This window comes from Somniosus microcephalus, chromosome 6 (genome assembly GCF_052327205.1).
Source record: "Somniosus microcephalus isolate GS21.2 chromosome 6, FLI_Smic_1.0, whole genome shotgun sequence".
NCBI lineage: Eukaryota > Metazoa > Chordata > Chondrichthyes > Squaliformes > Somniosidae > Somniosus > Somniosus microcephalus.
This window is the reverse complement of record NC_140992.1, coordinates 160349745-160376038: the sequence shown is the minus strand read 5'-3', so window position 1 is coordinate 160376038 and position 26294 is coordinate 160349745. Positions and strand designations below refer to the sequence as shown.

At 49.7% G+C, this 26294-nt stretch overlaps 1 protein-coding gene across 4 annotated transcripts in view; it reads left to right on the top strand.

Annotated features, from left to right (window-relative positions):
- Positions 1-26294, top strand: part of dnaaf1 (dynein axonemal assembly factor 1) — a 185127-nt gene that overhangs the window by 17273 nt on the left and 141560 nt on the right. For all 4 annotated transcript variants that reach the window (XM_085990903.1, XM_085990905.1, XM_085990902.1 and 1 more), the window contains exon 2: positions 10950-11041. In XM_085990903.1, the coding sequence (XP_085847029.1) occupies positions 10951-11041 (91 nt within the window). In that variant the 5' untranslated portion in view covers position 10950. The remainder of the gene's footprint in view (positions 1-10949; positions 11042-26294) is intronic.

The following is a 26294-nucleotide window of genomic DNA, read 5'->3' as shown; positions in this document are numbered from 1 at the left end:
AGAGAAACACAAACTGGGGAGAGAGAGAAACACAAACTGGGGAGAGAGAGAGAAACACAAACTGGGGAGAGAGCGAGAAACACAAACTGGGGAGAGAGAAACACAAACTGGGGAGAGAGAGAAACACAAACTGGGGAGAGAGAGAAACACAAACTGGGGAGAGAGAGAGAAACACAAACTGGGGAGAGAGAGAGAAACACAAACTGGGGAGAGAGAGAGAAACACAAACTGGCGGAGAGCGAGAGAAACACAAACTGGGGAGAGAGAGAGAAACACAAACTGGGGAGAGAGAGAGAAACACAAACTGGGGAGAGAGAGAGAAACACAAACTGGGGAGAGAGAGAGCGAAACACTAACGGGGACGGAGAGAGAAACACAAACTGGAGAGAGAGAAACACAAACTGGGGAGAGAGAGAGAAACACAAACTGGGGAGAGAGAGAGAGAGAAACAGGGACTGGGGAGAGAGAGAGCGAAACACTAACAGGGGGAGGGAGAGAGAAACACAAACTGGAGAGAGAAACACAAACTGGGGAGAGAGAGAAACACAAACTGGGGAGAGAGAGAGAGCAACAGTAACTGGGGGAGAGAGAGAGCGAAACAGAAACTGGAGGAGAGAGAGAGCGAAACTGAAACTGGGGGGGAGAGAGAGAGCGAAAGTCAAACTGGGGGAGAGAGAGAGCGAAACACAACTGGGGGAGAGAGAGAAACAAACTGGGGGAGGGAGAGAGAAACACAAACTGGGGAGAGAGAGAGAAACACAAACTGTGGGAGAGAGGGAGAGAAACACAAACTGTGGGAGAGAAACACAAACTGTGGGAGAGAGGGAGAGAAACACAAACTGTGGGAGAGAGTGGGAGAAACACAAACTGGGGAGAGAGAGAGAAACAAACTGGGGGAGGGAGAGAGAAACACAAACTGTGGGAGAGAGGCAGAGAAACACAAACTGGGGGAGAGAGAGAAACAAACTGGGTGAGAGACAGAGAGAGACAGACAAACTGGGGAGGGAGGGAGAGAGAAACACAAATTGGGGGAGAGGGAGAGAAACACAAACTGAGGGAGGGAGAGAGAGAGAAACAAACTGGGGAGCGAGAAACACAAACTGGGGAGAGAGAGAGAAACACAAACTGAGGGAGAGAGAGAGAAACAAACTGGGGGAGGGAGAGAGAAACACAAACTGGGGAGAGAGAGAGTAACACAAACTGGGGGAGAGAGGGAGAGAAACACAAACTGGGGAGAGAGAGAGAGAGAAACACAAACTGGGGAGAGAGGGAGAGAATCACAAACTGGGGGAGAAAGATAGAGAAACAAACTGGGGAGAGAGAGAGAAACACATACTGGGGAGAGAGAGAGAAACACAAACTGGGGAGAGAGAGAGAAACACAAACTGGGGAGAGAGAGAGAAACACAAACTGGGGAGAGCGAGAGAAACACAAACTGGGGGAGAGAGAGAGAAACACAAACTGGGGGAGAGAGAGAGAGAAACACAAACTGGGGGAGAGAGAGAGAAACAAACTGGGGAGGGAGAGAGAAACACAAACTGGCAGAGAGCGAGCGAGAGAAACACAAACTGGTGGAGAGAGAGAAACAGAAACTGGGGAGAGAGAGATAGAAACACAAACTGGGGGCGAGAGAGAAACACAAACTGGGGAGAAAGAGAGAGAAACACAAACTGGGGAGAGAGAAAGAAACAAACTGGGGGAGGGAGAGAGAAACACAAACTGGGGAGTGAGAGTAACACAAACTGGGGGAGAGAGGGAGAGAAACACAAACTGGGGAGAGAGGGAGAGAAACACAAACTGGGGAGAGAGAGAAAGAGAAACACAAACTGGGGAGAGAGGGAGAGAATCACAAACTGGGGGAGAGAGATAGAGAAACACAAACTGGGAGAGAGAGAGAAACAAACTGGGGAGAGAGAGAGAGAAACACAAACTGGGGAGAGAGCAAAACACAATATGGGGGAGGGAGAGAGAGAGAAACACAAACTGGGGAGGGAAAGAGAAACACAAACTGGGGGGGAGAGAGAGAGAAACATAACATGGGGGAGAGAGAGAGAAACAAACTGGGGAGAGCGAAACAAACTGGGTGAGAGAGAGAGAGACAAACTGGGAAGGGAGAGAGAAACACAAACTGGGGGAGAGAGGGAGAGAAACACAAACTGGGGGTGAGAGGGAGAGAAGCACAAACTGGGGAGAGGGAGAGAAACACAAACTGGGGAGAGAGAGAGAGAAACTCAAGCTGAGGGAGAGAGAGACAAACAAACTGGGGAGCGAGAAACACAAACTGGGGAGAGAGAGAGAGAGAAACACAAACTGGGGAGAGAGAGAGAGAGAGAAACACAAGCTGGGGAGAGAGAGAGTGAGAAACACAAACTGGGGAGAGAGAGACACAAACTGGGGAGAGAGAGAGAGAAACACAAACTGGTGGAGAGAGAGAAACACAAACTGGGGAGAGAGAGAGAGAAACAAACTGGGGAGAGAGAGAAACACAAACTGGGGAGGGAGAGAGAAACACAAACTGGAGGGAGAGACCAACAAAAACTGGGGAGGGAGAGAAACACAAACTGGGGAGAGAGAGAGAAACACAAACTGGGGAGAGAGAGAGAAACACAAACTGGGGAGAGAGAGAGAAACACAAACTGGGGAGGGAGAGAGAAACACAAACTGGGGAGGGAGAGAGAAACACAAACTGGGGGAGAGAGAGAGAAACACAAACTGGGGAGAGAGAGAGAAACACAAACTGGGGAGGGAGAGTGAAACACAAACTGGGGAGAGAGGGAGAGAAACACAAACTGGGGAGAGAGGGAGAGAAACACAAACTGGGGAGAGAGGGAGAGAGAGAATCAAACTGGGCGAGAGAGAGAGAAACAAACCGGGGTGAGAGAAAAACACAAACTGGGCAGAGAGAGAGAGAAACACAATATGGGGAGGGAGAGAGAGAGAAACACAAACTGGGGGAGGAGAGAGAGAAACACAAACTGGGGAGGGAAAGAGGAGCACAAACTGGGGAGAGAGAGGGAGAGAAACACAAACTGGGGGGTGAGAGAGAGAGAAACATAAACTGGGGGAGAGAGAGAGAAACAAACTGGGGAGAGAAACAGAAACTGGGGAGAGAGAGAGAGAAACACAAACTGGGGAGCGAGGGAGAGAATCACAAACTGGGGGAGAGAGATAGAGAAACACACACTGGGAGAGAGAGAGAAACACAAACTGGGGAGAGCGAAACACAATATGGGGGAGGGAGAGAGAGAGTAACACAAACTGGGGAGGGAAAGAAACACAAACTGGGGGGGAGAGAGAGAAACAAACTGGGGAGAGCGAAACACAAACTGGATGAGAGAGAGAGGGACAAACTGGGGAGGGAGAGAGAAACACAAACTGGGGGAGAGGGAGAAAAAGACAAACGGAGAGAGAGAGAGAGAAACAAACTGGGGAGAGAGAGAGAAACATGAACTGCGGGAGAGAGAGAGAAACACAAACTGGGAGAGAGAGAGAGAAACAAACTGGGGAGGGAGAGAGAAACACAAACTGGTGGAGAGCGAGAGAGAGAAACACAAACTGCGGGAGAGAGAGAGACACACAAACTGGGGAGAGAGATAGAAACACAACCTGGGGAGAGAGATAGAAACAAACTGGGGGAGAGAGAGAGAAACACAAACTGCGGATAGAGAAAGAGAGAAACACAAACTGGGGATAGAGAAAGAGAGAAACACACGGCGGGGGGAGAGAGAGAGAAACACAATCTGGGGAGAGAGAGAAACACAATCTGGGGGAGAGAGACAGAGAAACAAACTGGGGGAGAGAGAGAGAAACACAAACTGGGGGAGAGAGAGAGAGAAACACAAACTGGGGGAGAGAGAGAGAGAGAGAAACAAACTGGGAAGGGAGAGAGAAACACAAACTGGTGGAGAGCGAGAGAGAGAAACACAAACTGGGGGAGAGCGAGAGAGACAGAAACTGGGGCGAGAGAGAAACACAAACTGGGGGTAGAGAGAGAGAGAAACACACGGCAGAGGAAGAGAGAGAGAAACACAATCTGGGGAGAGAGAGAAAAACAAACTGGGGAGAGAGAGAAACACAAACTGGGGGAGAGAGAGAGAAACACAAACTGGGGGAGAGAGTGAGAAACTGGGGAGAGAGGGAGAGAAACACAAACTGGGGGGGAGAGAAACACAAACTGGGGGAAGAGAGAGAGAAACACAAACTGGGGGAAGAGAGAGAGAAACACAAACTGGGGGAGAGAGCGAGAAACACAAACTGGGGAGAGAGAGAAACACAAACGGGAGAGCAAGAGAAACACAAACTGGGGGAGAGAGAGAAACAAACTGGGTGAGAGACAAACTGGGGAGGGAGAGAGAGAAACAGAAACTGGGGAGAGAGAAACAAACTGGGGGGAGAGAGAGAAATACAAACTGCGGGAGAGAGGGAGAGAAACACAAACTGTGGGAGAGAGGGAGAGAAACACAAACTGGGGAGAGAGAGAGAAACACAAACTGGGGGGAGAGAGAGAAACACAAACTGGGGAGAGAGAGAAACACAAACTGGGGGAGAGAGGGAGAGAAACACTGGGGAGGGAGAGAGAGTAGAAACATAATCTGGGGAGAGAGAGAAACACAAACTGGGGGAGAGAGGGAGAGAAACACAAACTGTGGGAGAGAGAGAGAGAAACACAAATTAGGGAGAGAGAGAAACACAAGCTGAGGGAGAGAGAGAGAGAAACAAACTGGGGAGCGAGAAACACAAACTTGGGAGAGAGAGAAACACAAACTGGGGAGAGAGAGAAACACAAACTGGGGAGAGAGAGAAACACAAACTGGGGAGAGAGAGAAACACAAACTGGGGAGAGAGTGAAACACAAACTGGGGAGAGAGAGAGAAACACATACTGGGGAGAGAGAGAGAGAAACACAAACTGGGGGAGAGAGAGAGAAACACAAACTGGGGGAGAGAGAGAGAAACACAAACTGGGGGAGAGAGAGAGAAACACAAACTGGGGGAGAGAGAGAGAAACACAAACTGGGGGAGAGAGAGAGAAACACAAACTGGGGGAGAGAGAGAGAAACAAACTGGGGAGGGAGAGAGAAACACAAACTGGCGGAGAGCGAGCGAGAGAAACACAAACTGGGGGAGAGAGAGAAACAGAAACTGGGGAGAAAGAGAAACACAAGCTGAGGGAGAGAGAGAGAGAAACAAACTGTGGAGCGAGAAACACAAACTGGGGAGAGAGAGAGAGAAACACAAACTGGGGAGAGAGAGAGAGAAACACAAACGGGAGAGAGAGAGAAACACAAACTGGGGGGAGAGAGAGAAACACAAACTGGGGGGAGAGAGAGAAACACAAACTGGGGGGAGAGAGAGAAACACAAACTGGGGAGAGAGAAACACAAACTGGGGAGAGAGAGAGAAACACAAACTGGGGAGAGAGAGAAACACAAACTGGGGAGAGAGAGAGAAACACAAACTGGGGAGAGAGAGAGAAACACAAACTGGGGAGAGAGAGAGAAACACAAACTGGGGAGAGAGAGAGAAACACAAACTGGGGGAGAGAGAGAGAGAAACACAAACTGGGGGAGAGAGAGAGAGAAACACAAACTGGGGGAGAGAGAGAGAAACAAACTGGGGAGGGAGAGAGAAACACAAACTGGCAGAGAGCGAGAGAAACACAAACTGGGGAGAGAGAGAAAAACACAAACTGGGGGGAGAGAGAGAAACACAAACTGGGGGCGAGAGAGAAACACAAACTGGGGAGAGAGAGAGAAACAGTAACTGGGGGAGAGAGAGAGCGAAACACAAACTGGAGGAGAGAGAGAGCGAAACTGAAACTGGGGGAGAGAGAGCGAAAGTCAAACTGGGGGAGAGAGAGAGCGAAACACAACTGGGGGAGAGAGAGAAACAAACTGGGGGAGGGAGAGAGAGACAAACTGGGAAGGGAGAGAGAAACACAAACTGGGGGAGAGAGGGAGAGAAACACAAACTGGGGGTGAGAGGGAGAGAAACACAAACTGGGGAGAGAGGGAGAGAAACACAAACTGGGGAGAGAGAGAGAAACACAAGCTGAGGGAGAGAGAGAGAAACAAACTGGGGAGCGAGAAACACAAACTGGGGAGAGAGAGAGAGAGAGAAACACAAACTGGGGAGAGAGAGAGAGAGAAACACAAGCTGGGGAGAGAGAGAAACACAAACTGGGGAGGGAGAGAAACACAAACTGGGGAGGGAGAGACCAACAAAAACTGGTGGAGAGAGAGAGGGAAACACAAACTGGGGAGAGAGAGAGAGAGAGACACAAACTGGGGAGAGAGAGAGAGAAACACAAACTGGTGGAGAGAGAGAAACACAAACTGGGGAGAGAGAGAGAAACACAAACTGTGGAGGGAGAGACCAACAAAAACTGGGGAGGGAGAGAGAAACACAAACTGGGGAGAGAGAGAGAAACACAAACTGGGGAGGGAGAGTGAAACACAAACTGGGGAGAGAAACACAAACTGGGGAGGGAGGGAGAGGAACACAAACTGGGGGAGAGAGAGAGAGAGAATCAAACTGGGCGAGAGAGAGAGAAACAAACCGGGGTGAGACAAAAACACAAACTGGGCAGAGAGTGAGAGAAACACAATATGGGGAGGGAGAGAGAGAGAAACACAAACTGGGGGAGGAGAGAGAGTGAAACATAAACTGGGGGAGAGAGAGAGAAACAAACAGGGGAGAGAAACAGAAACTGGGGAGAGAGAGAGAGAAACACAAACTGGGGAGAGAGGGAGAGAATCACAAACTGGGGGAGAGAGATAGAGAAACACAAACTGGGAGAGAGAGAGAAACACAAACTGGGGAGAGAGAGAGAGAAACACAAACTGGGGAGAGAGCGAAACACAATATGGGGGAGGGAGAGAGAGAGAAACACAAACTGGATGAGAGAGAGAGAGACAAACTGGGGAGGGAGAGAGAAACACAAACTGGGGGAGAGGGAGAAAAAGACAGACGGAGAGAGAGAGAGAGAGAAACAAACTGGGGAGAGAGAGAGAAACATGAACTGCGGGAGAGAGAGAGAAACACAAACTGCGGGAGAGAGAGAGAGACACAAACTGGGGAGAGAGATAGAAACACAACCTGGGGAGAGAGATAGAAACAAACTGGGGGAGAGAGAGAGAAACACAAACTGTGGATAGAGAAAGAGAGAAACACAAACTGGGGATAGAGAAAGAGAGAAACACACGGCGGGGGGAGAGAGAGAGAAACACAATCTGGGGAGAGAGAGAAACACAATCTGGGGGAGAGTGACAGAGAAACAAACTGGGGGGGAGAGAGAGAAACACAAACTGGGGGAGAGAGAGAGAGAAACACAAACTGGGGGAGAGAGAGAGAGACAGAAACTGGGGAGAGAGAGAAACACAAACTGGGGGTAGAGAGAGAGAGAAACACAAACTGGGGGAGAGAGAGAGAGAAACACAAACTGGGGGAGTGAGAGAGATACACAAACTTGGAGAGAGAGAGAGAGAAACACACGGCAGAGGAAGAGAGAGAGAAACACAATCTGGAGAGAGAGAAAAACAAACTGGGGGAGAGAGAGAAAAACACAAACTGGGGGAGAGAGAGAGAAACACAAACTGGGGGAGAGAGAGAGAGAAACACAAACTGGGGGAGAGAGAGAGACAAACACAAACTGGGGGTGAGAGTGAGAAACACAAACTGGGGAGAGCAAGAGAAACACAAACTGGGGGAGAGAGAAACAAACTGGGTGAGAGACAAACTGGGGAGGGAGAGAGAGAAACAGAAACTGGGGAGAGAGAAACAAACTGGGGGGAGAGAGAGAAATACAAACTGTGGGAGAGAGGGAGAGAAACACAAACTGCGGAGAGAGAGAGAGAAACAAACTGGGGAGAGAGCGAGAGAAACACAAACTGGGGAGAGAGAGAAACACAAACTGGGGAGAGAGAGAGAGAAGCACAAATTGGGGGAGAGAGAGAGAGAAACACAAACTGCGGGAGAGAGGGAGAGAAACACTGGGGAGGGAGAGAGAGTACAAACATAATCTGGGGAGAGAGAGAAACACAAACTGGGGGAGAGAGGGAGAGAAACACAAACTGTGGGAGAGAGAGAAACACAAACTGGGGAGAGAGAAACACAAGCTGAGGGGGAGAGAGAGAGAGAAACACAAACTGGGGAGAGAGAGAGAGAAACACAAACTGGGGAGAGAGAAACACAAACTGGGGAGAGAGAGAAACACAAACTGGGGAGAGAGAGAAACACAAACTGGGGAGAGAGAGAAACACAAACTGGGGAGAGAGAGAAACACAAACTGGGGAGAGAGAGAAACACAAACTGGGGAGAGAGAGAAACACAAACTGGGGAGAGAGAGAAACACAAACTGGGGAGAGAGAGAGAAACACAAACTGGGGAGCGAGAGAGAAACACAAACTGGGGCGAGAGAGAGAAACACAAACTGGGGAGAGAGAGAGAAACACAAACTGGGGAGAGAGAGAGAAACACAAACTGGGGAAAGAGAGAGAAACACAAACTGGGGAGAGAGAGAAACACAAACTGGGGAGAGTGAGAGAGAGAAACACAAACTGGGGGAGAGAGAGAGATACACAAACTGGGGGAGAGAGAGAGAAACACAAACTGGGGGAGAGAGAGAGAAACAAACTGGGGAGGGAGAGAGAAACACAAACTGGCGGAGAGCGAGCGAGAGAAACACAAACTGGGGGAGAGAGAGAAACAGAAACTGGGGAGAGAGAGATAGAAACACAAACTGGGTGAGAGAGAAACACAAACTGGGGAGAGAGAAAGAGAAACACAAACTGGGGAGAGAGAGAGAGAAACACGAACTGGGGAGAGAGAGAGCGAAACACTAACGGGGAGGGAGAGAGAAACACAAACGGGAGAGAGAGAGAAACACAAACTGGGGGAGAGAGAGAGCGAAACACAAACTGGGGGAGGGAGAGAGAAACACAAACTGGGGAGAGAGAGAGAAACACAAACTGGGAGAGAGGCAGAGAAACAGAAACTGTGGGAGAGAGGGAGAGAAACACAAACTGTGGGAGAGAGTGGGAGAAACACAAACTGGGGTGAGAGAGAAACAAACTGGTTGAGAGACAGAGAGTGAGAGACAAACTGGGGAGGGAGGGAGAGAGAAACACAAATTGGGGGAGAGGGAGAGAAACACAAACGGAGGGAGAGAGAGAGAAACAAACTGGGTAGCGAGAAACACAAACTGGGAGAGAGAGAGAGAAACACAAACTGAGGGAGAGGAGAGAGAAACAAACTGGGGAGCGAGAAACACAAACTGGGGAGAAAGAGAAACACAAACGGGAGAGAGAGGGAGAAACACAAACTGGGGGGGCGAGAGAGAGAGAAACAGAAACTGTTGAAGGAAAGAGGGAGAGAAACACAAACTGGGGAGAGGGAGAGAAACACAAACTGGGGGCGAGAGGGAGAGAAACACAAACTGGGGAGAGAGGGAGAGAAACACAAACTGGGGAGAGAGAGAGAAACACAAACTGGGGAAAGAGAGAAACAAACTGGGGATAGAGAGAGAAACAAACTGGGGAGTGAGAGAGAAACAAACTGGTGGAGAGCAAGAGAGAGAAACGCAAACTGGGGGAGAGAGAGAGAGAAACAGAAACTGGGGAGAGAGAGATTGAAACACAAACTGGGGGCGAGAGAGAAACACAAACTGGGGAGAGAGAGAGAAAACACAAACTGGGGAGAGAGAGAAACACAAACTGGGGAGAGAGAGAGAGAAACACAAACTGGGGAGAGAGAAACACAAACTGGGGAGAGAGAAACACAAACTGGGGAGAGAGAGAGAGAAACACTAACTGGGGGAGAGAGAGAGCGAAACACTAACTGGGGGAGAGAGAGAGAGCGAAACACTAACTGGGGTTGAGAGAGAAACAAACTGGGGGAGAGAGAGAGAAACACACAAACTGGGGGTGAGAGAGAGAGAAACACAAACTGGGTAGAGAGCAAAACACAAACTGGGGAGAGAGAGAAACACAAACTGGGGAGAGAGAAACACAAACTGGGGGAGAGAGAGAGACACACAAACTGGGGGCGAGAGAGAGAGAAACACAAACTGGGGGGAGAGAGAGACACACACACAAACTGGGGGGAGAGAGAAACAAACTGGGGGAGAGAGAGAAACACAAACTGGGGGAGAGAGAGATACACAAACTGGGGGAGAGAGAGACACACACAAACTGGGGGCGAGAGAGAGAGAAACACAAACTGGGGGGAGAGAGAGAGACACACACAAACTGGGGGGAGAGAGAAACAAACTGGGGGAGAGAGAGAAACACAAACTGGGGGAGAGAGAGATACACAAACTGGGGGAGAGAGAGAGACACACAAACTGGGGGAGTGAGAGACACAAACGGAGGGAGAGAGAGAGAAACACAAACTGGGGGAGAGAGAGATACACAAACTGGGGGAGAGAGAGAGACACACACAAACTGGGGGAGTGAGAGACACAAACGGAGGGAGAGAGAGAAAAACACAAACTGGGGCGAGAGAGAGAAACACAAACTGGGGGAGAGTGAGAGAGAAAAACACAAACTGGGGGAGGGAGAGAGCGAAACACAAACATCTTCAAAAAGGAATGAGAGGTAGAGAGGAGGAGTGGTTTAGGGTGGGAATTCCAGAGCATTGGTCTCTGGCAGCTGAAGGCACAGCCACCAATGGTGGAACAATTAGAATCGGGGGCAGCTCAGGGGGCCATAATTAGAGGAGCGCAGAGATCTCGGAGAGTTATAGGACTGGTGGAGATTACAGAGATCAGGAGGGGCGAGGCTGTGGAGGGATTTGAAAACAAGGATGAGAATTTTAAAGTCGAGACATTGCTTAACCAGGAGCCAATGTAGGTCAGCGAGCACAGGGTTACATTCTCTCCTTCTCCCTGCTCGGTCTGTGAACTGAGGCTTGGCTGAGAACCTGAAATATTCTTTATCCTTAACTCCGCAGAATGACAAAGCAGTTCCTGCGGCAGCACTGTAAGGAGCAGAAGCTCTACCAGACACCTTACCTGAATGACACTCTCTATTTGCACTTTAAAGGTCAGTGGTACTTTCAGTAAATCCAAACATTCTTAACTACTAACTTCAGGGCCTGGACTTTCCTACTTGGCACAACCCGGAAGTTAGACCCAAAATTGTGCCCAATGTTGTCCTCATTTTGCTAATGTTGTTACACCCAAGTATTCTCCCAATCTTATTAGAATTCGCCCAAACTTAAATGGGTGTAAATCAGCATGAACATTCGGGGGCCCAAGGACCGCTGAACCCACATCATATATTCCTTCTTTGAGCCTTAAAATTTAAAGTCACAACGCATTTCACCATCATTCATGCACATCAGGCACAGCATGTTTACAACCTGCGACCGGGAAAGCTTTTCAATTCTTAATGTGACTTTTATTTTGCCATAAAAATGAATTCAAAGAAACAGAAAATACAGAGCAGGTCTCAATAAGGATAATTTTTTTTAAAAGGTGCAAAATTGCAGTTAAAAGACCACAATAATGACTTAATTTCCTGTTGCATCTGAAAATCTGGTTGAAAAGTTGAGACCCCCAAACAAGTATGATTGGAGGACACTTGCATTTGGGAGTTGGGGGCATGGCCATTTTTGTGTGTGGAGATTCATTCGGACAAAGCATTTGATGGACAGATGTAAAAGATCGAGGAGACTTGGGCGTATTGTAGTTATGTGCATAACTCGTGCCCAAAATTCTGCGATCTTTTAAGCCACGTAGTTGGTTTGCGCCCAGATTACGGGTGTACAGTCCCCGCCATTTATGGCAGGCGCATTCCTGCGATCACGATTTGCCCGCTATACACACTGGCCGGTATAATGTGGTAGCGCTATAACGAGTGCCTTAGATCACAAATAAACTTACCAAGACTTCATGCAATGCAACTAGCTTTATTTAAACTGCAGTCAGTGCTCAGTACAAACTGTAACCCGACACCACTTCCAGGGGATTAGAAAGATTTAAGTTCACAAAAGGTAACTTGTAATGTCCGTGTGTAATTGAGACACAGACTGCAGAAGTTGGTTATAACAGGTGTTTACTGAATGGAGACAAAACTGGAACTACTATACAAAGTTTCTACACAGGCTTATATACAGGGGTGGTCACAACTGGTACTGCAGTATACAGGGGCTGCAGAATTTTGTTCCTTCTTCAAGGTACATACACTACAATTTCTCCCCTTTTAGCTAAACAGTACATAACATTCGATTAATAATTAAATAACATATTTACAATTACAGCTATATACATTAGCTGAAGTTAATCAATTATAAATTCAGTCTTTGAGGAGGCTTCCTGATTCTGCCCGGATAACGCCTCTTTGGGGTATCCGGTTCTTCTGGCAAAGTTGATTCGGGATCAACATCGTTGTTTGGTTCGTCTGCTTCCAATATCACCGATTCTGTGGTAGATGCAATTGGTACTTCGGTTTCATCACCAGGTATATAGGATCGTGGTGTAGATTTGACGTTTTCCAGTGACTCTAGAATCTGGTCAGCATGGCGTCTTACAATGCTCTCTCCAACGTCCACGGTATACATTAGAGGTCCTTGCCGTGTGCAGATCGTTCCTGGCTGCCATTTCTCTGTGCGGTAGTCCCGGGCCAAAACTGGTTGACCTATCTTGAAACTCCTGGTTGGCCTTTCATTCATATTCTGAAACTGCCTGTTCTCTACATCTCTTCTGATGCTTGGCTTAACCAAATCCAAGCGGCATCTTAGTATTCGATTGAAGAACATCATGGCTGGAGTTTGGTTGGTAACCGCATGTGTCGCATTCCGGTAGGCAAACAAGAAGTTATCCACCTTGTGTTGTAGGGGTATGTCTTCATTACACATTGCCTTGATAGCCTTCTTGAATGTTTGAACGAACCTCTCAGCCAATCCATTGGTGGCTGGATGATATGGGGCGGGTGTGTAATGCTTAACACCATTGTTCTTTAAGAACCTCCGGAACTCTTCAGACACAAACTGTGGTCCATTGTCGGAGCAAATCTGTTCAGGCAGCCCATTTCTGGCGAATATGGTTCGTAAGACTGTGATAGTTTTTTCTGTGGTGGTTGAGGACATTTTTATTACCTCTGGCCACTTTGAATGTGCATCCACCGCAATTAAAAACATCGAGTCCATAAATGGACCAGCAAAATCAATGTGTACCCTTTGCCATGGAGATGAGGGCCACTCCTATGGATGTAGAGGGGCTTGTGGTGGGGCGTTTTGGACCTTCTGGCATCCTGTACAGCTCTTGGTCGATTTCTCTATCGATTCCCGGCCACCACACAAACGCTCTGGCTAAGTTCTTCATTTTTACCCCTCCCAGATGACCCTCATGAAGCTCATTGAGCACTCTATCCTTCAATTTGGGTGGAATTACTACTCTGGATCCACACATCAAGGTTCCTCGGCACACTGACAGCTGTTCTCTTCTCGGCGAGAATGCTGGCAACAGTGGTTCGCTATGTGCTGGTTATCCCTTCACCGTTAAATCATAGACCCTGGAGAGTGTCGGGTCATTTCGTGTTTCCTTTTCTATGTTTGCATTCGTCACAGGTAGACATTCGACTATGGTCGAGTGGAATATCTCCACAGGATCCACTGCAGGTGCTTCTTCCACCGTCGGCAACGGTAGGCGCGACAATCCATCAGCATTCCCATGCTGTTTAGTTCCTTTGTACTCGATGTCATATTGGTGTGCCCCTAGGAAAAGGGACCACCTCTGTAGCCGTTGTGCTGTCATTATCAGGACGCCCTTCTTAGGGTTGAAAATGGAGACAAGAGGTTGATGATCAGTTAGTAGAGTAAATTTCTGTCCGTGCAGGTAGTGATTGAACTTCTTCACCCCCCACACCAGGCTGAGGGCCTCTCTGTCAATCTGGGCATAGTTACGCTCGGCTGCAGTTAACGAGCGTGACGCAAAAGCTATCGGCCTCTCTGAACCATCGAGGGATTTATGTGACAGTACCGTTCCAACGCCGTAGGGAGATGCATCACACGCCAGTCTTATCGGTAGTGATGGGTTGTAGTGAGCCAATACTTCTCTTGAAGTGATCAGGCCTTTACACTTCTGAAAGGCCCGCTTACATTCATCGCTCCATTTCCATGCTACTCCAGTTTGTAGCAGGGCGTTCAGTGGGTGCAGAATTGTGGACAAATTCGGCAAAAACTTATGGTAGTAATTCACCAATCCGAGGAATGACCTCAGTTGCGACACATTTTCAGGCGCTGGAGCCTTGACTACCGCTTCAATTTTGTCAGGGGACTTATGTAACCCCTCTTCATCAATCACGTGGCCACAATACGATATTTGTTTCTGAAAAAACTCGCACTTGGGGCGATTGGCTCATAGCCCATGTTCTCTTAGTCTAGTGAGCACCTGCTCTAGGTTGGCAAGGTGTTCACTGTCATTTTCACCTGTCACTAGGATGTCGTCCAAGTAACACTGAGTCCCCGGAATCCCTTGCAGGACTTTTTCCATCACTCTTTGCCATATAGCCGGAGCTGATGCTACTCCGGATACCAGTCGATTATACTGGTAAAGATCTTTGTGAGTGTTTATCGTGAGATATTTCCGAGAGGATTCTTCAACCTCCATCTGCAAATATGGTTGCGCTAGGTCAATTTTTGTAAAACGTTTCCCTCCAGATAGTGAGGCGAAAATATCTTCTATCCTCGGAAGAGGATACTGTACTGTGTGAAGGACTGGGTTCACAGTCACCTTGAAGTCCCCACAGATGTGAACCTTCCTTGGCTCCTCAGACTTATTGTTTAATGTTTTCTTCATGACAGGAACGATGGGTGTCGCCCACTCGCTCCAGTCTACCTTAGATAACACGCCTGCATTCTCCAGATTCTCCAGCTCTGCCTCGACGGCTGGGTGAATTGCATACGGTACCGGTCTTGCTTTGAAAAACTTGGGAATTGCATTCTCTTCTATTTTTATCGAGGCGGTTACGCCTTTAAGAGTTCCCAGTCCTTGTTGAAATACCTCTTTAGCGTTAGCTAAGATTTTTGACAATCGTCCAGGTGTGACGTCGTCATCCTTTTTACCAGCCACAGTCAGTGCCTGAATGGAGTGCCAGTCTAAACTTATCTTTCTGATCTATTCACGTCCCAATAACGGTGGTCCACCATCTTGCAGTATGTACAGATACAATTTCTGTATTTCCTTGCCGTTGTATTCGACAGGCACCCTTATTTTCCCTCTGGGGTATACTTTCTACCCCGTATATGTCTTCAAGACAATGGATGTGTCTTTCAAGGGTATGTGTGAGAATAGCCGCTCGTAGTCTCGTTGATTCATGACGGTCAGGGCTGATCCTGTATCCAATTCCATTTTGACTTGGGACCCTGCTATCGTGAGGGTGACCCAAATGGTTCGGTGATCCTCTTTTGCGATTACGTTGTGTAGTTTGAGACAGCTTAGTCTCTTGTTCCCGGATTCACTATCGCTCTTCTGGTCTTTGGAACTACTGTCCGTCATCTTTTGTACTTCCCTGTACTTTTCCTTAGTAGTCTTTTTGTTGTCGTTAGTCTTCTTCCCGGACCTGCAAACTCGTGCAATGTGTCCCATCTTTCCGCATTGCCTGCATGTTTTGTCCTTGAACCAGCAGTCCTTCTGGTCATGGGTTGTTCTGCCTCAGCGATAAAATTTTTCAAATCCCCGTGTCATTTCATGGGTGCCGTATTCCTGTGGCTTTTGCTGTATTTCCGCAGCTCCCCTTGCTGCTGCTTCGTACGATACTGCCACGCTGAAAGCCTTATCTAGCGTCAGCTCTTTCTCCGAGAGTAACCTCTTCTGGGTTCCTTTACTCCGGAGTCCACAGACAAATTTGTCCCATAGGGTATCTGCCAGTCCTGCTCCGAACTGGCAGTGCTTTGATAGCTTGCGTAGTTCCGTAAGGTAATCAGCATTGCTCTCATCTTTATGCTGATTTCTCTTGTGGAATTTAAATCTTTCTGCTATCAGCAGCGGTGTAGGATTTAGGTGTTCCTGTAGGATATCAACAATTTCGTTAAAACTCTTCCCCATCGGTTTGACTGGAGTGATCAGGTTCCGCAATAGGCCGTACGTTCTTGCGCCCATTAAGTTTAGTAGTACCGATGCCTTTTTCTCATCGGCTACTTCATTTGCCTTGCAATATACTTTGACTCTTTCCACATATGTGGTCCAGTCTTCTACTTCATTATCGAAGGCAGTGATATTGCCAGTCTTCGGCATCTTGGAGATCTAAGATGGCACCTCCCGCGCTTTGCCTTCTTCCCCGATTGAGCAAAATGGCGCCTCCCGCGCTTTGCCTTCTTCCCCGCTGGATTAAGATGGCGCCTCCCGCGCTTTCTGTCTTTTCCGCTGCTGCCAGCGCTGTTGCTGGCATTTTTATGCCTTGATGGCGACGCCCTATGGTCTTCGCGCGCTTCCCTCCGCACTGCTACCAACGCCGCTCTCCGCGGTCCCCGTGGCAAACTGCAGCTCCTCGCGGCTTTCTGCACTTCTAACTTTTTCCTTTATTTTAATTACTGTTCCCGTCGTCAGAGCAGACCCTATGGGACACTTTCCTCCCTCTTCTCGGGTCTGTACGCTGCCCGGCTTCGTAGCACCGGCCGCGCCCTGTGTGCTCCACCCTCTCGCTCTCTCGCCTCTTTCCCGACAACGCTGCTCAGCCCCGTTGAAAAGCCACCCGTTCGAGCTCTAGCCCGCCGCAGCCCAGGAAGGATCAGTTTACTCCCTGCCACCAGCCCGATTAGCTGGAACACCATAGACTGGATAACCAAGCCCAGCTCTCGACAGCCTCTCCTGCAAATCTTCGAATTCGATGAATCAGAGGGCGGTTGCCCACGGTCGACGCCCGTTTCCTCTGTCTGTTTTTTTCTTTTTCCTTTCTTTTTGGATTTCTTCCTTCTGGCTTCGACCTCCAATAACTTCGCTTCAGGGATGGATCCCCGTGAGGTGGTGCAGAACTGTAGGTAAGTTCGGATCTGTTCGTCGCCAATGTAATGTCCGTGTGTAATTGAGACACGGACTGCAGAAGTTGGTTATAACAGGTGTTTACTGAATGGAGACAAAACTGGAACTACTATACAAAGTTTCTACACAGGCTTATATACAGGGGTGGTCACTACTGGTACTGCAGTATACAGGGGCTGCAGAATATAGTTCCTTCTTCAAGGTACAGACACTACATAACTGAACATTAACCAGGTGTTATTCACTTATGTTTGTTCTCCTTCTTTACATTGGTTTCAGTGATTGATGATGATGTCATCGACTTTAAGAGTTTGCAGGTGCCCTCTTTTTAAAGGAGTATGTTTGTTCTTGCATTCAGGATGTGACGGCCCTCGAGAGGGTGCAGAGGAGATTTAACAGAATGGTTCCGGGGATGGGGGATCTTAGCTACAAGGACAGTTTGGAGAAGCTGGATTTGTTTTCATTAGAGCAAAGGAGATTGAGGGGTGATTTGATAGAGGTGTACAAGATTCTGACTGGTTTGGATAGGCTAGACGGGGAAAGGCTGTTCCCACTCATTGATGGTACAAGGACTAGGGGACACAGATTTAAGAGATTTAGGGGGGACGTGAGGAAAAACTTTTTTATGCAGCGAGTGGTGATGCCTGGAACTCGCTGCCGACGGAAGTGGTGGAAGCGGAGACACTCAATGTTTTCAAGGGGAGACTGGATAGGCACTTGAGAGAAATAAACTTGCAGAGCTACTGTGATAGAGCGGGGGAATGGGACTGACTGGATTGCTCTACAGAGAGCCGGCATGGACTCGATGGGCCGAATGGCCTCCTTCTGTGCTGTTATGACTCTGACATTCAGTGCAAACTAGTGACTAAGCACAGCTGTTTCTGCCTGAAATTAACGGAGCACTGAAGACGCTAAAACCGCCAACTTTGAGATTGACATTAACACAAATGGGTAATGGTTAGCTCTTTTTGGCCGCTATACGTGACTGCCTATTTGAAACGTGAACGTTTTAAGTGGTGGGAACTGTATCTGGCCGCAAATGTGGAGCAGCCTCCAGGTTCAGAAATTGGCTTTCAATTACCTCATTAAATTCCATATTTAAAAACAAGAGTTGAGCAGTATCATCCATCTATCTATATATATAAATCGGTACTTCTGCCTGTCTGTCTGTCTGTCATTCTGTCATTCTGTCTGTCATCGCCTGTGCGTCTGTCGGGCTATGCGCTCGAAAGTTACAGGGCGTACCTACGCGCGCGTTACCTCCAAAGAAAGCTTGCGCTTCCGAGACGGTTTTAAGCGTATTTACGTTTCGGCCGGGCTAAAATCACGCCCGCGGTATCCCAAAAACCTTCAACATTCCGCTCATTAGCATCTCATTATCTGCTCATTAGCGACAGAGTGACCTCGAGCTCGACCAATCGTACGGCGGGTTGCTGGCGTGTGCCGCCGGGCCAATCGGTGCGTGTGTGGCCGGGCCTTATCCTTCTGAACCGAGGTGAGTCGCCGCCATCTTGATTCCAAACTTTTCCTTTCTTTTTCCCGCTTTCTGCGTCTTAAAAAAAAAACGTTGCTTTTAAAACACATATTGTTTTTAAAAAAAATGATTTAGAAAGTAATTAACTTATCTAATCTCCTTAATTTTCCTACCTTTCCCCGTTTTTCCAGGTAGGCCTAGAAGCCTCGGCATCTCCTCTGCACCCACGCCCGAGCTAGGCACCTCCCGGCCCCACTCGAAGGCTGGAGGGCCGAGCCTCAGCCCAGCGCCGCTAGGGTGCGCGCACAGCAGGAGCTGAGACGCGGCGTCTCTCTCTGGCTCGGCCGGGGGCGGGGCTTGCTGAGCGTCCAGCGTTACCCTGGCAACCGGGTACCGCCGGCCGTCTCGCACAGCCGCAATCGGCGGTCTTCACCTAGGGGGGGTCCGCGACCCTCGGGGGGGGGGGGGGGAACGCGCGCGCAGCAGGAGCAGCTGAGACGCGGCGTCTCTCTCTCTGGCTCGGCCGGGGGGCGGGGCTGGGTCAGCGTCATGGTTACCCTGGCAACCCGGCCCGCCGGCCGAGCCAGAGAGAGACGCCGCGTCTCAGCTCCTGCTGCGCGCGCAATCGGCGGTCTTCACCCCGGGGGGGGGGGCCGCGACCCTCGGGGGGGGGGGGGGGGCCGCGACCCTCGGGGGGGGGGGACCGCGACCCTCGGGGGGGGGGCCTCCCTCCCCTCCCTTCCCCCCTCCCCCCGCCCTCCCTTCCCCCCCCTCCCCCCCGCCCTCCCTTCCCTCCCTCCCTTCCCCCTCCCTTCCCCCCTCCCTTCCCCCCGCCCTTCCCCCCCTCCCTTCCCCCCTCCCTTCCTTCCCCCCCGCCCCCGCCCTCCCCCCCCCGCCCCCGCCCTCCCTTCCCCCCCGCCCTCCCTTCCCCCCTCCCTTCCCCCCCCGCCCTCCCTTCCCCCCCCGCCCTCCCTTCCCCTGCCCTCCCTTCCCTTCCCTTCCCCTGCCCTCCCTTCCCTTCCCCCTGCCCTCCCTTCCCTTCCCTTCCCCCTGCCCTCCCTTCCCTTCCCCCTGCCCTCCCTTCCCTTCCCCCTGCCCTCCCTTCCCTTCCCCCTGCCCTCCCTTCCCTTCCCCCTGCCCTCCCTTCCCTTCCCCCTGCCCCCCCTTCCCTTCCCCCTGCCCTCCCTTCCCTTCCCCTGCCCCCCTTCCCTTCCCCCTGCCCTCCCTTCCCTTCCCCCTGCCCTCCCTTCCCTTCCCCCTGCGCTCCCTTCCCTTCCCCCTGCCCTCCCTTTCCCCCCCCGCCCTCCCTTCCCCCCCCCCCGCCCCCCACCGCCTCCCTTCCCCCCCCCCCCCCCACCCCCGGCCCTCTTCCCCCCCCCCCCCCGCCCTCTCCCCCCCCCCCCCCCGGCCCTCTTCCCCCCCCCCCCCCGGCCCTCTTCCCCCCCCCCCCCGGCCCTCTTCCCCCCCCCCCCCCCGGCCCTCTTTCCCCCCCCCCCCCGGCCCTCTTTCCCCCCCCCCCGGCCATCTTCCCCCCCCCCCCGGCCCTCTTTCCCCCCCCCCCCCGGGTTCGAATCCGGCCTCGGGTGACTGTCTGTGTGGAGTTTGCACATTCTCCCCGTGTTTGCGTGGGTTTTCTCCGGGTGCTCCGGTTTCCTCCCACAGTCCAAAGATGTGCGGGTTAGGTTGATTGGCTATGATAAATTGACCGTTAGGGGGATAGGGTGGGATATGTGTTGGTGTAGGGGTTACAGGGATCGGGTAGGATATGTGTCGGTGCAGGCTCGATGGGCCGAAATGGCCTCTATCTGCACTGTGGGGTTTCTGTGATTCTGTGAGATCTCGTATTATGGCCACGTCATTGATGAAGAGGGGTTACATAAGTCCCCTGAAAAGATTGAGGCAGTAGTCAAGGCTCCAGCACCGGAAAATGTGTCACAACTGAGGTCGTTCCTCGGGCTGGTAAACTACTACCACAAGTTCTTACCAAATTTGTCCACGGTATTACACCCACTGAACACCCTACTGCAAACAGGGGTACCATGGAAGTGGAATGACGAACGTAGACAAGCTTTCCAGAAGTGTAAAGAATTGATCACATCAAAAGAGGTGTTGGCCCATTTCAACCCAGCACTACCAATTCGTTTGGCATGTGATGCATCACCCTATGGTATTGGAACGGTGCTGTCGCACAAATTCCCAGACGGGTTGGAGAGGCCAGTAGCCTTTGCGTCTCGGTCACTAACCTCAGCCGAGCGCAACTACACCCAGATTGACTGGGAGGCCCTCAGCCTAGTATGGGGAGTAAAAAAATTCAACCACTATCTGCATGGGCAGAAGTTCACCTTGCTGACTGACCACCAACCACTTGTCTCCATCTTTAATCGTAAGCGGGGCGTTCCAGTGATGACTGTACAACGGTTACAAAGATGGTCCCTGTTTCTAGGGGCGAATCAATATGAAATAGAATATAATGGCACGAAACAGCATGGGAACGCTGATGGGCTATCGCGCCTGCCACTGCCTACTGTGGAGGAAGCACCAGCAGTGGACCCTATCGAGATATTTTATTCGTCAATAATTGAACGATTGCCAGTAACGAACGTGGATATAGAGAAGGAGACCCGCAATGATCCGATGCTGTCTCGGGTAGAAACATAGAAACATAGAAGATAGGAGCAGGAGTAGGCCATTCGGCCCTTCGAGCCTGCTCTGCCATTCAACGAGATCATGGCTGATCACCCTAACACCCGGTCCCTACACCGACAGCCATCCCACCCAAGCCCTATCCCCGTAACCCCGCAACCCCACATATTAATCCCCCCTAACACTAAGGGCCAATTTTTTTTTATTTTTTATCATGGCCAATCAACCTAACCCGCACATCTTTGGACTGTGGGAGGAAACCGGAGCACCCGGAGGAAACCCACGCAAACACGGGGAGAATGTGCAAACTCCACACACACAGTCACCCGAGGCCGGATTTGAACCCGGGTCCCTGGCGCTGTGAGGCAACAGTGCTAACCACTATGCCACCGTGCTGCCGTGGGTATATGATTTGACAGTGAGGGGATGGCCAACACATGGCGACTCACTGTTGCCAGCATTCTCATCCAGAAGAGAACAGCTGTCAGTATGCCAGGGGACAGTGATGTGTGGATCCAGAGTGGTGATTCCACCCAAGTTAAGGGAGAGAGTGCTAAATGAGCTACATGAAGGTCATCTGGGGGGAGTGAAAATGAAAAGCCTTGCTAGGGCTTATGTGTGGTGGCCGGGAATCGATCAACAAATCGAAGACCTAACTAAGAGCTGCTCAGGATGCTAGAAGGTCCAAAATGCACCACCACATGCCCCTCTACACCCATGGGAGGGGCCCTCCTCTCCATGGCAACGGGTGCATATTGATTTTGCTGGTCCATTCATGGACTCAATATTCTTAATAGCAGTGGATGCTCATTCAAAGTGGCCTGAGGTGATAAAAATGTCCTCAACCACTACAGAGAAAATGATTGCAGTCCTACGGACCATATTTGCCAGAAACAGTTTTCCAGAGCAGATTTGCTCTGATAATGGACCACAGTTTGTGTCCGAAGAGTTTCGAAAATTTATGAGAAGGAATGGGGTAAGGCATTACACATCCGCCCCGTATCATCCAGCCACAAATGGATTGGCTGAGAGGTTCGTACAAACCTTTAAGAAGGCGATAAAGGCCATGTGCGACGATGAAATTCCACTACAGCATAAGGTGGACAATTTCTTATTAGCCTACCGAAACGCGACACATGCAGTTACCAACCAGACCCCGGCCATGATGTTCTTTAACCGAAGGTTGAGATCTCGTCTGGACTTGCTCAGACCAAATGTGCGAAGAAATGTTGAGGACAAACAATTCCAGCACATCAATGAGAAGCCGACAAGGAGCTTCAATGTAGGACAACCAGTCTTGGCCCGTGACTACCGAACAGAGAAATGGCAACCCGGAATGATATGCACAAGGCAGGGGCCATTAATGTACACAGTGGATGTCGGGGAGAACATTGTGAGACGCCACGTCGATCAGATCTTAGCGTCACAGGAACGAGTCAACCGCATGTCTCGAGTACCTGGGAATGAACCCGACATACCGTAGCATCTACCTCAGAACCAGTAGTCGTGGAAACCGATGAACTACCCGATGAAAAGGGGCCAGAATCGCCTCTGCACCAAGAACGAGAACCTCAGGAGAGGCGCTATCCCGAAAGGGTCAGGAAGCCGCCCCAAAGACTGAATCTATAAATGGACTATTGTTGTCTAATGTACATTTTAAAGTGTTAATTGTTATTTGAATATTAGGGGTACTACTAATCTAAAAGGGGAGGAATTGTAGTGTATGTTCCTTTAAGAGAGAACTACTTTTACAGCTCCTGTATACTGTAGTACCGGCAGTGACCACACCTGTATATAAGCCTTGCGCATGCCTCTGTACCACCAGTCTTGAGACTACCCTCCTCCAGTAAATACCTGTTTATTGTTAAGTTACAGCATCCGTGTGGTTAGTGAAAAACATCATACTCTCAGAATCACGGATCTAACAGTGTTAGGCTGCAGGTAAAAGTTGAGATGAGTGATGCAGAGTCAAGTTATACTGCAGGCCCTGCATTTCCCTCTAGCCAGTGATCAGGCAGGGATTCTAAATACAGGTACATGAATTGCAGTCAGTAATTCTTGCAACATTTTTTTAGTAACAACAAACAATGTGATTCAAATGAGGATCCTATTCAATAAAATCGATGTCTTTACTGCAGTAACCTTTTCAGTGGCCATTGTGGTAGTAACCTGCGAGTTAGGCTGCTACACAGCTGCCGTTTGTCTCTGCCAGTGTCCACCACGCGGAATGTTGCCGTGGTGGTTTCAGGCTTCCTGTATGCCTAGTGTGGGTGTGCAGTTCTGTGAGTGAGAAGCTGGGACTCACTTTTATCAATTCAATTGTGGGGGAAGAGTGTTTAGACTTTTTTTTAAAGAAAGAGAAAATTTGAATTATTGCATGAGTGCAGACAGGCTTTTTAAACTTTAACACTTGGTCCTGTCCCTTGTTTGTAAACAGTGGCAGATCTCTTACAGTGAGTCTGACAATACACTGCTTTTAATTACAGCCACCGTCGTACTGTGTAACACGCCATGTAGTATAGGAAAGTAACCATGTGTGACAAAATGAAGTGAGTTTGTCTAAGATCGAGCATGGTATTGGCTTCTTTCATATGTCATGGTACCTAAGGGGTTACAAACTAGCTTTACTCACAGAAATAATGCGCCAGGGTAATTTAATATGTGTGTTGCAATAATTGCCAGGTTGTTGCCTGGTAGTTGTCTGAGGGAGGAGTCAAACCATTTGATTCAGATACTGTAAAGTCTGTAGGTATTATGGCGAATTAATACACAGACTACAAGAGTAACTTTAACAGGACTTTACTATTCGAAGGTCAGGGCGAATCTGCCCAATAAATCCTGACACAGCACTTATATACCGGTGTGGTCACCGTCGGTATTACAGTATACAGCAGCCAAGATAAAGTAGTGCCACACCTAAAATAGTTCTCTTAAAGGTGGACGGTTACATACAATAGTTCTCTTAAAGGTAGAACAGTTACATACACTACAGATACAAATGTGTCTTCTCGTACAATTTTGATTGGCAGCTTCTTTTGAACTAAACAGACAGTTGCTTAAAATTACTGGGTCCCAGGTCCCTGTTTTGCAGGCATTTATCAGCCTGTCTTTTATCAAATTGGTGAGTCTGTTTGGAATCTCTGAGAAAGTTAATCAAATCGATAGCTTCCGTAGTTTGTGAGAGAAAAAGACAACAAAGAACCAGTATGTTAGAAAGTTCAGTCGTAATTTCAAATGGCATTTGTGAATTATTTAGTATTTTCTTTTCCAATAAGGATCTGGCTGAGCTTTACTGTAAAGCTGTTGTCTTACTGCTACTATTAGTTTGTTCTCTTACTGTTTAATATATTTGTTTCGGTATTAAGAGTTACAGAACTAAGGTGGGGAGATGGAGTTAAGATACTGTGATGAAATAACTGTGTTCTGATATTTGTACTTGTACTTGTAATGTCTGGAATGTTCCACCGGGGGGAACCACTAATGCTCCTCCCTGGCCCCGCCCCTCTTCTGGTATGTTCTACCAAGGGCTCGGTCGATGATGAACTCTGTTAACTCTGCCAGGATTCTTACTTAATAAAAGCCTTCAGTCTTAAGCTTTAACTTCACGGATTCGGGCAGTTATTTGGCACATCAGATACAGATCAACCATGATCTAATCGAATGGCGGAACAGGCTCAAGGGGCTGAATGGCCTCCTCCTGTTCCTATATTCCTAAGCACGGAATGCCTCACTCAGCAGAGCAGTTTCACCCAACTTGTGCAGTCCAACAAAACTCAGATCACAGCAAAATCCAGGCAAGGGGGTTGCTTTTTTAATAATCTGTCAAAATATGAAATTTTATTTTGAAGTGTAAGTACTACATACAACGTCGACCCAAGGGTCCATGCCAGGCCCCAGTCTAACTTTCTTGGAGTCTTTACCTGGCTGCTATCTCTAGCCATAGAACTGAGCCAGAGTCGTAGGACTGGAGCATCCTGGTTCTGGGACTTGCGTCTTTTCTGAGCATTACTGCTGTTGCCATTGTTCTTCACCTGCTGCATATAAACAGCAACAAAAGAAAACTTTATTGTCCCATCAGCACAGTGCAAAAGGCACCCATCAGACAGAGTGTTGGGCACTGTGGCCTAGAAATTCACTTGGACGCGGGCAGCTCGCTCGCGCCCAAAAGTTAGCGCTGGGCGGGGAGGCATTAGTGCACGCCGTATAGTCGTCTTCTGCGCCCCAATTCAGAAGCGGGCGCTATACCAGGGTGTGCCCGCCTCCGTTTGGGGCGCTGCAACTGAATATCGGCGCGCTAGTTGCCGCAGCGCCACCCGATGCGGTGCGGCAGGCTGCGGTACTGCAGGCCTCCTCCTTCTCTTAAGGGGGAGGTGCCTGCAACGGCCGGAGCCCCGATCGTGAGTGCCGGCAAAAGAGCCCGGCACAATGGAGAAGTGCCGGGCTCCACGGAAACCAGCCGGCACTGCCGCGGGGGGGGTGGAGGAGGCCGGGGAAGGAGGTGCGGGCAGGCGGCCGCCGAAAAAGCGGCCGGCCGCACCTTCAGCTTTAAAGCGCCCCACTATGGCAGCAGGACGGCCCCGTTTTCTGTTCGCTGTTTGCGCCCGCTTCGGAGGAGGCGGGCGCAAATAAATATGGGGATCGGCACGGTTTCGGGGCGTTACGGGCCACCGCGCACACCGATGACGTCATCGGTCCCGGCGCAGCGCTAACGGCTACCGCCGCCAATACCGCTGCACTCAATTTCCGCGCTACCACCCCGCCGGCGCAAAAGACCTCTTTAGGCGCTAAGTGGGCGCAAGGCCCACTGAATTTCTAGGCCTGTGTGTACAGCTGCACACTGTGCAAATAATCACTGGGAGTTTTATTTACTGGGCACATTGGAACAGCAATGAATTGAATGTACAGTACGAGTTCGAACAGCCGATGGTACTGGGGTGGGGAGTTGCACATGTACAAGATTCAAAAAATAACTAGAGGGAAGGGCCAGCAGAAGAAAGCAAGCTTAGGAAAGAAGTGAAATGTGAGCCCAAGGCCATGCTTACTCAGCAGAGTTCCCATCTCCTGCATGGGCAATTTTATGGGTTTGCTTAATTATTTTGTGAATTATTTAAGCTTTTCTATCTGTTATGAATGTTTTTTTTTAGCTGTATAAGGTTGGTTATCTGAGGAAACCGCAGCTGCTCAAAGATGTTTGAAT